Source organism: Temnothorax americanus, unplaced genomic scaffold, assembly GCF_048541705.1.
Source record: "Temnothorax americanus isolate GAGA-0224 unplaced genomic scaffold, ASM4854170v1 Scaffold7, whole genome shotgun sequence".
NCBI lineage: Eukaryota > Metazoa > Arthropoda > Insecta > Hymenoptera > Formicidae > Temnothorax > Temnothorax americanus.
Window position 1 is genome coordinate 2425475 of NW_027509792.1, and position 15245 is coordinate 2440719.

Consider the following 15245-nt stretch of genomic DNA (forward strand, 5'->3'; position numbering starts at 1 on the left):
TATACCGACGAAGAGACAACGTTCAAAAAAACTTCTCATCGACGCTCTTACCAAGAGTCGAATAACAACGACGCAAGTGGAATCATATCCGACTTACGAAGAGTTTTGAGTGATATTTGTGGTGCAACGCCACATCCATCCTTCATCACATCACATCGATTTATATACAATCGTCATATTCACCAAACGATATTTTGGGCAAGAAAGCGAGTATCGTGAAAACGCGTGAAAATTTCGGCAAGTTTATTTATTGAATATTAAATGAATATATATATATATATATATATATATATATATATATTAAATTTATTTATTTAATAAATTTATTCTTTAAAATAAATTTGTATAATAATTTGACGAAGGCTAGTAATCAAGGCTTCTAGTATAGTGAAGAGAAAGGGAAGAAAGAAGAAAAAAATCAAAAATTACTTTCTAAATTTCCTAACATTCGTATGTACACTATCACTAAGATAAAGCCGGAAATTTACGAGAAAAATGTAATTCGTTTGTCTAATATGTATATTTCTCGTTATTCTATTCTAGGAATTAAGGCATCGATATATATAGGACATTTGGCAAACGCGTGTTCAATTTCGAGAGTCTAACACAGAATTACGTATATATTACGATTTTTAATAAAAAATTATATACTACATATTATAATACATATTATAATATGTACGACATGTACGTACGATTGATAACTTAATTTGAGATAAATTTGATAATTTAATTTCAAAAGAACGAAGTGGCACGATCCTCTCCCGCTTCGTAATACATTATATGTTTGCTTCATTGTCATTACTAATATTTCGTTAATGGGAGATCGGCGTTATCGACCCGATCGGCGGATCCTGCCACTTAAATTCTTCTTGATAGGTGACGTAGACTACCCAGTAGCAGACGTTGAGTAGACCGAAAGACGCGGGGAAGACTATCCGCGCCACCCTGTCGATGTAAGACACGCTGTTTATGTGCCTCCTCGACATACGATCGCCGCATTTTCGATAGTTGCTAGCCGCTTCTCGTTGCCGGCGACGCCTGGAAATTTTAGATATTAATTATTGCGCATCTTTTTTATGTAGCTATATTAATAAAAGAGTAATATAATAAAAATGAAATGAATAAAAATATTAAGTTAAAAAAAACATGTACAAGATATTTTATAATTAAAATAAACTAAAGTCACACAAGAGGCTTGCAAAGAATCAAACTCATAAATTAAACAATAAGTTAAAGGACCATGAAGCTTAATAAATTATTATAATAACGCAAATACATTCAGGTCTTAAATCAACATAATTAAAATACAATCTAATTGCTGTGACTTAAATATATCGCATCATAAATTAGTCGTTAAAAATTGTATAAAAGATATATAAAAAAAGATTTTTCTTTGAAATTATCCTCAGCGTTATTTACTGTTAGATATTACGGAATTAGTACAATTAAAATGTGACGCTTGTTCTCACGGAGCAATTCATCAATGCTGCAGCGCGTGGGACTGATTTTGTTGAATGTAATGGTCATATGTCTAAAGACTAGAGAGTAAACAAAAGGTATGATAAAAATAACTACATAAATAAAACAAGTATCGAATGTGCATCAACTGCAAGTCAACTTTACAAATAAGCAAAGTGACTCTTAGTCAGAGATGACATAACATGGAACGTGTAATCACACACAAAACCAATTTTGCACCTTATATGCATTAATATGCATCAATATTATGTTATCGACAAAGATCACGTTGGGATGACTTACACCGACGAAAGGTTTAAAATGACTTAACAAATACAAATAAAAATGAACATATTTTAAAATTTACGATTTTTTAATTTTTGCGACAATTTTGCTAGTTTATTTATAAATAGCAGAAATAACACGTAATAATAAAAAGAAATTATAATAGCTATAATTAGAGTCTTTTAAATTGGCGCAATAGAAATCGAATATGAGATGCCGCAGTGATATCACGTTACTTTATGTTTTCTTATTAACGCGTACGTAATGTACCTGAAAGCATCATCTCCTGCTAAGCAATAGAGAAACTGTCGCCATATCGGTAAAATAAGCTCAGTTTGCGTCTGTCTCTCCATGGTCGACGGTTTTGAAGAAACGGCGACCGTGATGGAATGGCAGGAATCTCTTTCGTATGTGACGCCGTCCTGCCGGAAGTAAAACTTGAATTAACAACTGATATTTCACGTGCAATTGATAGATATTAAATTCTAGGAGAAGAACCTGTCGAGAATTCAGAAAAAAATTAAATATTTTTAGACCGGACTCCGAAGATCGAATATTTTAACAGATTTACAGGATTAATTTTCCTGCACTTCAATCATTCGTAAATTATATAATTTTCTGGGAATTACGGAAAATTAATTTACAAATTTTTACAGAAAGGCCAGAATACAGAAAATATAAATATCTGAAAAGGGCGTTTTACATTTTTAAAAATCTCCTGAACTTCTAAGACATGTCTTTGATATTGTTTGGGTGACTTTGTTAACAATTTTTATTAAAATATCAAGCTAACACTGTATAGTGCGGACATGAGGGAACCACGCTTCCTAGTATTCGTATCGATAATCTCCGGATGAACAGTCTGAGGGCTGCAAGAAATCATCGTGCGAAATGTATCCTCGAACTCCTCGCTCGCGATGCCCTTCCATTCTTCCCATTCTTCGTCGTCCAACGGAATCTCGCCGCTACCAACCTGAAAATTAATCAAAATTAGATTGATATTAACACAAATTTCATCTTTTTTTAAATGTATATTTGTAATTAAAGATGCAACAATAATTTTGAATATTGTTTGAATAATCTTTCGTGCAAATGTAGTAATTTTTTTACACTTACATATGTAAACATGAAACTACGTTTTCTAGCATTCACTTACATCGAAAATACATGCTGCAAAGATAAAAAAAACTATATTTAATTAGAGATCCTGGAAGATCGCAATCGTTTTCCCAAAATACTTTATGTTGTAAATTCTCTCGATATATCTTCTCTTAAGATATATAAAGAAGCGATTGAACGGATGAGAAAATATCGCGATTACGCAGAATTATCACCTTCGTGAAGTAATGAACACCCGCGAACTCCAAGAGGGTGGCGATGCAGTAACCGAAACTCATCAATAGAAACCAATCGAGAGCGGTAGCGTATCTAACTTTCGGCAAATCCGTTCTGGAATCGAGGCTTATCGTTGATAGCGTCAAGACGGTGGTGATACCTGTAAAATTTATGACACAGTGTGTTATCCGCAGGGTCGGGTTTTCCATTTAGACGCCTCAGACACACAGAGCTAGGGCTCGTGAGATTTTCAAGACTCATAACTGAAAGAAAAATGATAAACAAATGTAAAATTTTCTTTACGACAAATGATAAATTGTACGAGCGACAAATCATGAAAATGTCAAGAAAAACGACAGGAAGAGATATCTTAAAAATTGATTGTACCTAAACCCACTCGATCGCTCGTCGCCTCGCGATGGATCCAAAAGGATACCCAACTTAGCACGACTATCAAGACGCACGGCACATAAACCTGCCGATGTAAAAAAAAAATTTTTATTACGTCGCATCTCGAAGAAAGTTAAATTGTTTATCATCTGCAATGAACGCTATACGATTTACGCGCGCTTACTTGTATGAGAAAGTATCCGGTGTGGCGTTGCAAGTTGAAAGATACTTGCAATATCGAGAACTCGCCCTCGCGACGGATAAACGTGAGATTTCTGTACGGCGAGCCCATTAAATCGAATTGCGACAGCGTCATTCCAGGCTCGAAGTTCACCGACCTACCTTCCTGCCATTCGTAAACCAGCTGTCCCGATGTGTAAGCATCTGACAATTAGAGAGACGTAACAGCATAATATAGAAAAAAAATCATCTTTCAAGATACATTAGTCTGATAAAATACTGGAAGCATTTAAGAGAGATGCCGAAGACTCTCGTGTTTATTTCAATGATATATATAAATCGTAGAAATATCATTAAATTATATTTTATTACATTACGTTATTATAAATTCTGTAAATATGTAATAAGCGAACAAATAAATAATTAAATAATTAATTATTCCAAATTCCAAATACACATTCCTCTCTTCCCATATATTTATTCTTTGATTGCCAATCCTAAACATTTGAGAATTCGTCAATTAAGAGTATATCATAGAGATACTAAAGATGCATCTACTTCGCAAGGATATCCCATTATAAATTCTATAATGAATATCCATTAAAGACAATTAAGTAATTAATTAATTATTTTAAGTCTGTTTCCTCTATTTGTCATATTTATCCCTCGATTATTAATCCTAAACATTTGAAAATTCGTCAACGTACACATTCGCTGAATGTATCCTTATGCTCTATGTATCCTATATGTCTCACTTGGATATTTCTGTAGCCACGCGAATACCAATGACTAATCTAACTAATCTTAAATCACGCATCCCGATTCGAAGAGAGTACCATCACTAGCGCGCTTATAATAATAAGTTTCGATATTACGTCGCATCATGGGTCATGATGCGAGATGTTATAGCGGAAGGCAGAACCATCAGGCACCGTTAAGGAATATCGAATTTATTGCAATCGTAACTTCGACGTGGACGATCGCGAACACTCGCCGAAAGATAATATTGGTGAATGTTATGCACGTGAGGAACAGTATAATGTGGCGTGCGAGGGCATACAGATGAAGTATTATTTGTCCCGGTTTCCTTATACGTTTCTGTCAGCTTGAATCTCATTGATACGCCAAGCACAGAAACCATGTATTTCCAAATGATTTGTAGACTTCGATATAAGAGCGAAAAAGGGCCGCAATTTGCTAAACTAAAAAATAATACGGGGTACAGATTTCATATTATATCGTGAAAAGTGTGTTTCTGATGGTTTCTACGCACGAACCAATAAGTGCAATATAAAACAAAAGATTAAAAATAAAAATTATATAATATTTTGTTTTGCTGATTAAAATTATGGAATTTAATTTTGCCTGGTATCTTTAATCTTATAATTTAAAATCTCTTCGCATTTTTTTCACTTTAAAAATTATATAATCTTTTAATATAGTGGCAGTTTATCTTTTCAAGAGGTGCGGCATTATTACTATGCGGTTAAAAAATCGCATACGTACAGCTTCCCATTATTAACGGGCAAGATTGTCGATCCATAGGGAAGTTTCTCAGTTCCATGGGACATTTGGCCTTAATAGTGAGCCTGCATTACGAGACATTAAAAAAGAATTACCGAAAGTTACTTATGATACTAAAATATAAAATATTTATTACAATTCTGCTACTTATTTTTCCATTATCTTTTCATATTATAAATAAAATTATGCGTGTACGTGATATTTATATCTAATGTATATCTAATTCTATCGTTCAATTTTATATTATATTATTTTCTTCTCATATAACGTTTATAAATAGGCTTTCTAAAGAATTTACATCTACTATGACTACTTTAAGAATAACAAAGGTACAATGTTATAATTTTGTAAAATATTTTGCGATAGAATGTATATTACCAAGTACAGAATTGAACTTTTCTATTTGTCGATTATAGAAATATAATTTTTATTTTCGAGAAAAAATATACACGTCGCCGATGACGTGTATAAAAAGAAGTTCAAAAATATCTCGTAGGTATCGGAGAAATCGGATTCGATTTGCTACACAGTGCGTAAATTTATGCGCGAACAAACCTCATGGAATACAATATATCGCCGTCCTGGGAGATTCTTAGCAATTTGTTCGGCACAGTGATCGTGTGCACGTAACTATGCTTGCCGTTGTAGAAGTAGGTATCGGGACGCCAGATCCTTTCGAGCATTTTGATGCTGAGACTGAGAGACTTGATCGGGCCCAGAAAGCTTAAACGCGAGTCACGCCACGATTGCCGGAAATAACAGTCCATCGAGTAATCCTGTAGAAGAATTTTTAAGACTGCATCAAACAGATTTCAAACAGATTCGAAAGTAAAACATGAATTCATCGAGAATGTGTATACTATCAAGCAACAGTACGCACGTGCACCAGTAAACAGCCGATTAGAGATTCTTGTGTGTTACATAGTTCAATCTTAAATAAATATATTATATATTTTAAGTATTGCCCATACGAGTTATTTAACATCAACTTTGTATTGAAGATATGATAAACATGATATTAATAATGAAAGAAGAATGTTAAAATGATATGAGATCAGCTAGCAATTATTGTTCCTGCAGTAAATGATTGATTCGTGTTACAATAATTAAAAATTAGCATACTTAAAGTAGCTTGTATGACTCCGCAAAAATAAAAATAAAGAAAGCTAGGAAAAGGGGTGTACAGATTTACTGGTGCACTTTCCTCTCTGAGAAGTTTCGAATCTCACCATATCAAGCTCAGATACTGGACCCATACTTCTAATTAAAATATTGGTTTTGACCACTGTGGGCACGCCTGAAAAAAATTCGGAATAAATATATCTCCGTGATTTATGAAATGTCAATATCCAGCGAAGAATTTGAAACATATAGCTCTTTAAAGAGAAAATAGAAATAAGAATACCAAAATGGCGGCGATTATAGGCGACCATCAAATTTGTTTGTATAATTAATTAATTAGGATATGCGCTTGAACATATATTTAATTTTGTAATTCAATTTTAATATTGCAACAAACGTGTTATTAATTCGACATTGTAGCCTGGAGCTAATTATCGATAATTAAAGCGGTTAGGCTACCGTGTACGATCTTCCTCGGCTTTTCGGAATCCAATTATATCCGATATTATTTTCCGCTGTGTGATGCTGCGATTAGCGCAGGTATAGGGACATAATGCATGATGAAATAGTTTCAGTATTGTAGAGTGACCGCAGCGCAATTTAGCTTGTATTCATAAAATTAATATCGATATTAAATGCATATGCGTTACGCTTATTTGCGTTCTCTAAAAATACATTGTAAATTTGCAAAGAAGAAATTCTGCTTATTGTCTAGCACGAGGAGAATATATGTAAGTTTACGGAAAAAGCAAACGATCTGTACCAGAGTGATACGCTGTCATCTACTTATTTACGTTTTATGACTTCTGTGAATAGTAGAAATTCTCATTGAATCGTAATTTGTGAAAAGCATTCCATTCTACTAACTCTTGTTTGTCTTACCTTTACCGTGCGTGGGCAGCTGATTGTTTTCGTAATTCATTAATAGATTCTCGAGGACCATGGTGATGTTCTTCGAGACAATATCGTTCATCGTAGCTCTAGGCATCTTGCTGCTGATCGTCAACGATTCGGACGACAACGTCGCGAGGCTCGATGCCGCTTTGGTTTCGAACGCATAATAATGGTACTCGTACACAGTGAGTGGCACGAGAATGACGAAACTACGCATATAATACAGAAGTATGTTCATTACTCCACCGGCGATGAATTCCGTGCAATATTCTGTTTACGTAGAGAATTAGATGCAAAACAAATCTCTTGCAAGATCGGAAATTCGTATTTTCTTACGAAAATTTAATCTAACTTCGCGGTCTGAAAGTAAACGGTTTATTGCGGAATATTTACGTTCTTGAATATCTTGCTAATTAATAATAAAATTACTCACACACACACACACACACAGTTTGATAACTCTGGAATTTCTAACAAACGGAGCGTATTATTGCTGAGCTATTTAATACAGCAGGACTAGTAGGAGTAAGAAGTTTTGGCGACAACAGTATGGCAATCACTGACTTGAAACACCATGCAAATTATTAGCCAACTCAATGTAAACTGCACGTAACTGCACGTAATTCGATCTTAAGTAAAATCGTCAAATTAAAAGTTAAAACACCATTTTGTTGCTACTTTTAACATAATTGAAGCCATAACCATATTGTGATAACTTAAAGTCGACAAATCAAAATACGGTAATTTAAATAGATAAATAGATGAGAAAGATTGTAAAGCGTGATAAAAAATTATAAATATAGAACATAATATATCTTACTTGGGTGTCGATGTCTGTCAAATTATATTCAATATCATGAATAGATCCTAAATGTCGATAATTGAAATTCATTAAGTATTTAACGAACATAAGTGCACTTTACGGATGTGTGAATGGGATTGTTCACCGTAGAGGTTCCATTTGGTTTTAAAGTTGATATTCTGTCCTACCGAGAGAAACGCATTTCAATCCGTATCGATCACTCGCATTTTAAGCCTAAAGAGAACCAGTTAATACCGCCAATAGATCCCGAGTTTCCAATTTTTACAACGCTTTCGTTGCAACGGGAACAATCGCTTTGCATAATTGACTATGCGTGCGGTATCCTTTAATATAACAAATTTAGTCAATTTAATTTAACAGCCTAATTTTTCAAATGCTCTCTAATGACGTATTTATTTTTACTCGTATTTTTTTTATTATTTGGATCTGATAATATATATATAGTTTTAGATTATATTTTAATTAAAAAGAGAAATATTATGTATCAAATCGCACAGAGTATATACGCTCTATATTTATATATATCCATTTTAATTAAAATGTTTAGAAACATTTTGCACTGTTACGTCAAGCGAAAATCGATGGCGTGTTTCAAAAAGGTGCGCGCGGTATTCGAGGCTTTTCTCCTCGAGCGGCGTAACGTGACATAATAATGACGTTAACGTTACAAAGATGCTACAAGGAGTTATCTAGGGCACGCTACGTTCTCTCTCAGCTCTTATGCCCACATTCCCTATCGCCCTTCAACGTAGCCACCGCGAAATAGCATCGTCCGCGTGCCAGAACTTTGTTCTGGCGCGGGGATCGGACTATCCGCTACCGATAAACCGCGGCTCGCGATACACGCGTGAAGACATTCGCTCGCTAATCGTAAGTGCAAACGGCATCTTGTTGCTCTCGCGATATCCTCCGAAATCTTTTGCAAATTGTACGGGATTTATAAATTCATATGTTATAGTTTTATAACGAAAAATGCATTATAACGAGATCCTGAATATACATTTGTCAACGAGGCGTATTTTAAATCCGAATTTTAATTCCAAATTTTAAATCCACATCTGGAGGAAACAGGTGCATATGATACGTACGTTTGTTATCTAAATGTTACATCAACCCTCCCTCCGCATTAGTTTCAATTTTTGCCCCGAAGCTCGGAGCACCGTAACGTATATAATAAAGTCGCAAACGAGATAAACGCGACGAGCATTGTTTGGAGTTCGGTTTAAGGCATAAAGGCGAGGCCGGGTATCGAGGCGGGAAGGAAAAAATAGACGAGAGTGCCTCTTGTCACTCGCCGATTCAGCAGCCGTGGTCCACGAGGGTTCGCTTCACCTGTTTCGAGAGAACATTACGCCCCGTTACGTCACAATCTCACGAGATCGTATGCGCATTTTGCATCCGATTTTCGAGCCGTTTGAGACGGTCTTCGAGTGGGCCGTATGAAGTTTCGAGTGATGAAGCAAGCCGCGTTTATATGTAAAACGCAACATCGGCATTGTTAGATCGTGCAAAATAACATAGCACTTTTATAACGAAAAGAAATATCAATATAATAAAATAATAATATTAGAAATCAAATATTTCTCTAGATTTAAAAGAATAATCCAATCTGAGCTCAGAAAACTTCCAACAATTGTAAAATAAACGTTCTGCTAAACGCTGCAGTCAATCGTTATGACAATTAATGATAATTGATTAATTTTCTTCTTATGTCAGATCTTTTTTTTTTTAACACACAATACATTCGTAGAATTCAAAGTATAAGTGAGAATGCAATATAGTATAAAAGAAGGAGACAATAAATATTAACCGATATTAAAGGATATGAATATGCCGATTCTTTTTTGCATTTGAGAATTTTAATAAAACAATGGATACTTGTTACTTATCATTGAGTTTTTATCTTTTTTAAGAGAGTAATATAATTATAACTAATATATTATATCTCTCACTCCTCTTTTTTATAATAATTATGTCATGCCACTTTATATCTGAGCGCAATACTTTTATTTGTATGTTTTAGAAATGTAATATTTTATCACTAATGCTGAGAAATATAAAAATAACTAAAACAGGCTTATTTCCATTTTTGCAAAGTAATTTTACAAATATCGACGGAACATTTATTATTGTAGATATTAGATAAGATGTACATGTGTGTGTGTATATAAGACGTATTACATTTAGACGAAATATTTGTGTGTATGTCTGCGAATACACATTGATACATATGGAGAACCTATGGACGGCCAATCCTGCGAAACCATCTTAACTTGTATTGCTACAAACCGAATACCGTTATTTCTATTTGAAAATAGATTTTTAATTCGTCGTATTTCTAGTTAGTAATTTTTCACTGTAATTATTTAGTAAGGACAAAGATCTCGCTGTTTGTTGCAAGATTATTTTCAAGATTCATCATTGTTATTTGGCCGAGATGCCGCGGTAGCTTTGAACTGATTGTAAAACTGATCTCGCGCAAGTACGCATCTCTTTAGGTGCTCTCTCGACATTGTATTTGCACGAATAACGACTCGCTAGATACGCTCGATTAAATTCAAAGGGTAATTACATCTGCGTTGGAAGCAGCCTCAGACCTGTTTTTGAAACATTTAGAAGCTTTACAAGTTGCGTAATCTACGCGTACACCAATAATCGCTTAAGATGCATCTTTGAGCTTTATGCGTCAGAAGCGGCTTTGATATACGCCGATTGAAATTATTCATTATTTCAAGATGTAATATGCAAAGCGCTTGCGAATGCATACGTACAATGTATAAAACAAGAGTTGCATTAAATAACGCCGGCCTGAATAACAATTGACGTCGTTACAATTTTCTATACAGGATGGAATATCTGAGAGTGCATAATTTTTTTATAAATTGTTCGAATTTCTAAGATTTTAATCAAAATTCAGACAATTACATACAATTTAGTGCAAGGAGCATTATAATTATTTTTAACAGTAAACAATAATGCAATTATAATTATCTCTGAGCGGAACGCTTTATTTATCTGCATTCTATTGTCTAATGTTTCTTCGCGTAATTGCAAATTGCACAGTTGAGGCACAGTTGGGCGTTGCAAAGGAGTTGTAAAGTTGTAGAGCAAACGGCAAAGTAAGTTATTATAGAGACAGACGTGTTAAAGAAAATGTCATAATTTGTTGGCGATTGTTTCGCATATAACACAAAATAATCAAAATTATTTCTTTTAATTTTCTCGCACTTGTTCGTGATTTTAATTAAATTTAACATGTTTAACGACAATTTTAAATATTTATTTATTCTAATAGCATTAAACGCTGTAAAAAGGAAAGAAAGTTAGGAAAAACGGAGCGTTTTGCCTGACAATGTGTGTGTGTGTGTGTGTGTGCACTGTTAAAATAAATACAAAATACTGTATTATTATTAAAATAAAGAATGTGCGGTGACCGAAATCTCTTGCTACTTCGCGATGATTTTCTCGCTATAGCGACTAATTAATTTTACTCACAGCGGCAGCTTGCTCGGTGTCATCCTCTCGGTGATGGTTCGCGATCCGCTCCACCGAAATCAAGGGTAATACGCTCGTTGAATCGATGCCCGATGGAGTTTAACACTCGCCACGAGATGCGACGGACCATTGCGGCGGCCGCGTGGATCTTCGTGCCGCGAACCCCCCTAAGACGCGAGCTTACAAGAGTCGCGACGCGCAAGTCCCGAAATCACGCCGTCCATATATTTGCGCTTAATCCTTCAACGCCACGCGTGTCCGCGTGGTTACAGCGATGAACTTGCGGTCTGAATAATAATAACTCGCATTTTAACTGATATTTTAATCCTTTCCGTACCTGTAGGGTATCTGTATATACGATATGCGTGAATGGAAAGATAACTTCGAAACTTACGACAAGCGGAGAAGTTTGTACGGCTTATCGTGTATAGTTTCATCAGCTTAGTCGTAATGCTGGGAAAGAAAGATGAGGAGCTTAATACCAAGAACCGAAAACTTGTGAATTGAAAGCGATTGATAGATGAAGGATTTTGCACATTGGACTTTAGACAGCCAGGTAGAATCTCAGTGTTTTACCTGCGTGAACGTTCCGCCTTTCAAATTCTGGTATTTTAAGTTTTAGAAAAGTATATCGAAGTAAGCGCCAATTCATATTTTGCATGTATGTTTTTTCTGATTATTATATAATGTTGTTAAAACGTTTGAGAGATATTAGGAGAGAGCTAAATCACATTTGACGATTTCGGGAGTTTAGATTCTATCTGCAATTAACGAGATTCGTATCATCTCTCTCACTGAATCACTTCTAGCGGCTATCTTTAAACTTGTGTTAATTAGCAGGTTTCTGTGTGTGCTTCTGATCGCGTTTCAACTAGGTTTCGTCTAGGGGCGAGTCGGTTTACATTCAAATTTCCAAATGCACAGATTCATGTGGATAAGAGTTTAGAATAACAGGATCTAAATAGGACTCGGATTCTAAATAACAGGATCGTGACAGATCATTACGTTAAGGAAATTTGATATTTAGTCTCCAGTTATATATAATTCACTCTTAACAGTATAAATAATATAAACTAATATCTACACTGCAACTTAGTAAATTCTTAAATTTAATTAAATTTAATACTTTATCTTTTTCAGCGATATATATTTGTTGAAATAATATATCTGATTTTATAGAGTTTGGAAGAAGTAGCCCCTCGACTTGGGAACGACCGAAGATACGGTGCTGTGATTTCTCGCTTGCGTTTCCTCGCGGACATTTCGAGATTGATCGAAACGCATCTTCACCGGGGACATTGGGTGTTGAAATGATTTCCGACCAACGACGGCGTTGCCGACAGGAATATTCTTATCGTCCCTGGAAGGTAAGTGAATCCATCCTGCCGGCGGAGGCCGTTTATCGATTGTAAATCTAACCGCTATTAAGGTACTACGACGCCATTTACTGGTTTTTGCAACTAGTGCATAAAATTATAAAAGCCGATTCTTCAGGATGAGAATATTCAAATGGTACTCTCAATTATTATTGATTTTTAAGTTAATATCTAGAAATGCGAATAAAATTAATATTGGATTTCGTTCTTTATTCAATTTCAAGCGAATTAAATTAAGTTAAGATTGTTTATCACAGAAAATTGAAACGCTGCAATATAAATAATAAATAAATAAGCTTTTCCGACAAGAATTTTCGTCCATGGTTTCGATAAAGAATTTGTTTTTAACGATTTTCGCAAAATTACCCTTGTACATTCCTGCAAAGTGTTGTAAATCACGACAGTTTACTTATCTTCGTCGCGATAACATGTGTGATATGACGCAGAGGTGAATCTTCATTAATGCTTAGCCGAGGGTCCATTAGTTTGATCTTATCTCCGCGCTCGTGTCTTTTACTTTTATTTTTAAGGCGGTCGCATTTGAAAACCTTGCTCTCATTAAGCTGTTGAGAAAATTCTTGGAGACTCCTGAATTTGTGCATCTTTTCAAATTTCATTCTTAATATTGGATCATTCCTATATTATCGAAACGATAACGATATATGCAATAAATGGCTTGGTTGAAAAAGAAAACGTATATAGTTTTGCGTACTTCTCCGCCGAGTTTCGTTATACTTTTATACGCATCGCGAGGTTCCGTCATGGAGCGATCAGGGAGAGCCGATCGGTTCTTATGTCTTACATCGCGAGATAAGCATCGATCGCCTCGGCATTGACATCGCGTTACTACTCGAGAAAGTTAATGACGCCTTTTCTCGCGTTAAGAAGCTGAGATGGTAGAGATGATGACGGTGGTGACATCGTGATGGCGATGATGATGGCGATGGTGACGATGAAGGTGTTCGATCGGCTCGTTCTGGAAATCCGATCACCGGCTGTGTGTCACTAGGTCGAATACACGGAGATAGAGTAGGTATACCGTGCATGCGCCTTGTGCAAGTCGTACGGCAAGTTGCGGGGGTGGCTTGTGGGACGGTGACGAAAGACGAGGAGAGACTCCGAGAAGCGAAAGAGAGTAGTATCAAGGCGATTCGAGAGAGCGAGAGAAGAGGGAAAAGAGAGAAAGAGGGGGGAGAAAAGAGAGAAAGAGAGATACGAGCAGAGGAATAAACGGGGGTGAAACGGAGGCAATCGCACGTGAAAAAAAGGATGTAAGCGAGAGGGAAGGAGGTTCCGCGAAAATGAGAGCGTGGAAGAGGGAGGATTCGTGAGAGCGAGAGAAAGAGGAATTGAATTGCGACGGAGAGACAGAGAGGAAACCGCGCGTTGGCAGGTGGGAGTGAGGGGGATGATCTCCGAAGTGACCGAGAGAGAGGGAGAACGCGTTCATGATGAAGAACTGAAAGAGGGGAGCGAGAATGAGAGAGACAGAGAAAGAGAGAGAGAGAGAGAGAGAGAGAGAGAGAGAGAGAAAGAGAGAGGGTCTGAAGAGAGTAATCGACAGTGGATCCGCGTTAGCTACCGAGAGATGAAAGGCAGCAGCCTCCGCGAGGCTCGTGGCGCACATCAGGAACACCTCGCGCCTACGTTTCCATCCGACGACGGAGACAACGACGACGTGGACGAGGACGAAAACGAGGACGTGGACATCGACGGGGAGTGATGCTGCGCGACGATCGATGACGGTCTCGTGACAGCGCGTTCGGATTTCGCGAGTTCGAGTGATCCGCGAGTTCGATCGCGTTCAACGAGAGGTGATGAGCCGGTGAATTCTGCGAATATAGTGCGAATCCCGCAAACGAAAATAACGATCGGCCGAGTCTTGGGAGATCTCGTGATCTTGCACTGCCGATCGATTTCAAGCTACGACGATGGACCGAGGTGAATGCCGGTCAACGACGCGATAATCTGCCTGCTGACACACAATCTGATATCTCCGTCGGATCGACGATGAAATCGTCGCGCGCGTCGTGATTCCCGTCGGATGCAGCAGGTAATTGCCTATATGCGTTTAATGTAAATCTAAGTAGCACAAAAGAAGTAAGTATGGGAGCTTTCCAGCAAGCGACACAGGTCGACACAAGCATCGTTCTATCTTTCTTTTTTGGTAATGAGCAACAAAGATAAAACGATACTTGTGTCGAGTTGTGTCGCTTGCTGGAAAGCTCCCTATATACTTATCGGCAAACCATAGTGGATTAATACATTTATAGATATGTATTTATTCAAGTATGAACTTGAGTGAATTTATTTGGTTTGCATAAAACAATGATTTGCAGTTCTGATTTCATTTGATAAAT

General features: G+C 36.4%; 1 protein-coding gene across 4 annotated transcripts in view; it reads right to left on the reverse strand.

The window, feature by feature from the left end:
* Positions 1-724: 724 nt before the first annotated feature.
* LOC143906326 (gamma-aminobutyric acid receptor subunit alpha-1) overlaps positions 725-15245 on the reverse strand; it is a 123103-nt gene continuing 108582 nt past the window's right edge. For 2 of the 4 annotated variants that reach the window (XM_077422358.1, XM_077422357.1), the window contains exons 4-13: positions 7180-7400; positions 6405-6472; positions 5731-5951; positions 5158-5240; positions 3656-3855; positions 3469-3556; positions 3081-3241; positions 2540-2719; positions 2017-2168; positions 725-1041 (exon numbers count right to left, since the gene is read on the reverse strand). In XM_077422358.1, coding sequence (XP_077278484.1) covers positions 816-1041; positions 2017-2168; positions 2540-2719; positions 3081-3241; positions 3469-3556; positions 3656-3855; positions 5158-5240; positions 5731-5951; positions 6405-6472; positions 7180-7400 — 1600 coding nt within the window. In that variant the 3' untranslated portion in view covers positions 725-815. Of the gene's footprint in view, positions 1042-2016; positions 2169-2539; positions 2720-3080; positions 3242-3468; positions 3557-3655; positions 3856-5157; positions 5241-5730; positions 5952-6404; positions 6473-7179; positions 7401-11509; positions 11740-15245 lie in introns of those variants that run through there. The other 2 variants (XM_077422359.1, XM_077422360.1) reach the window with 2 other exon arrangements.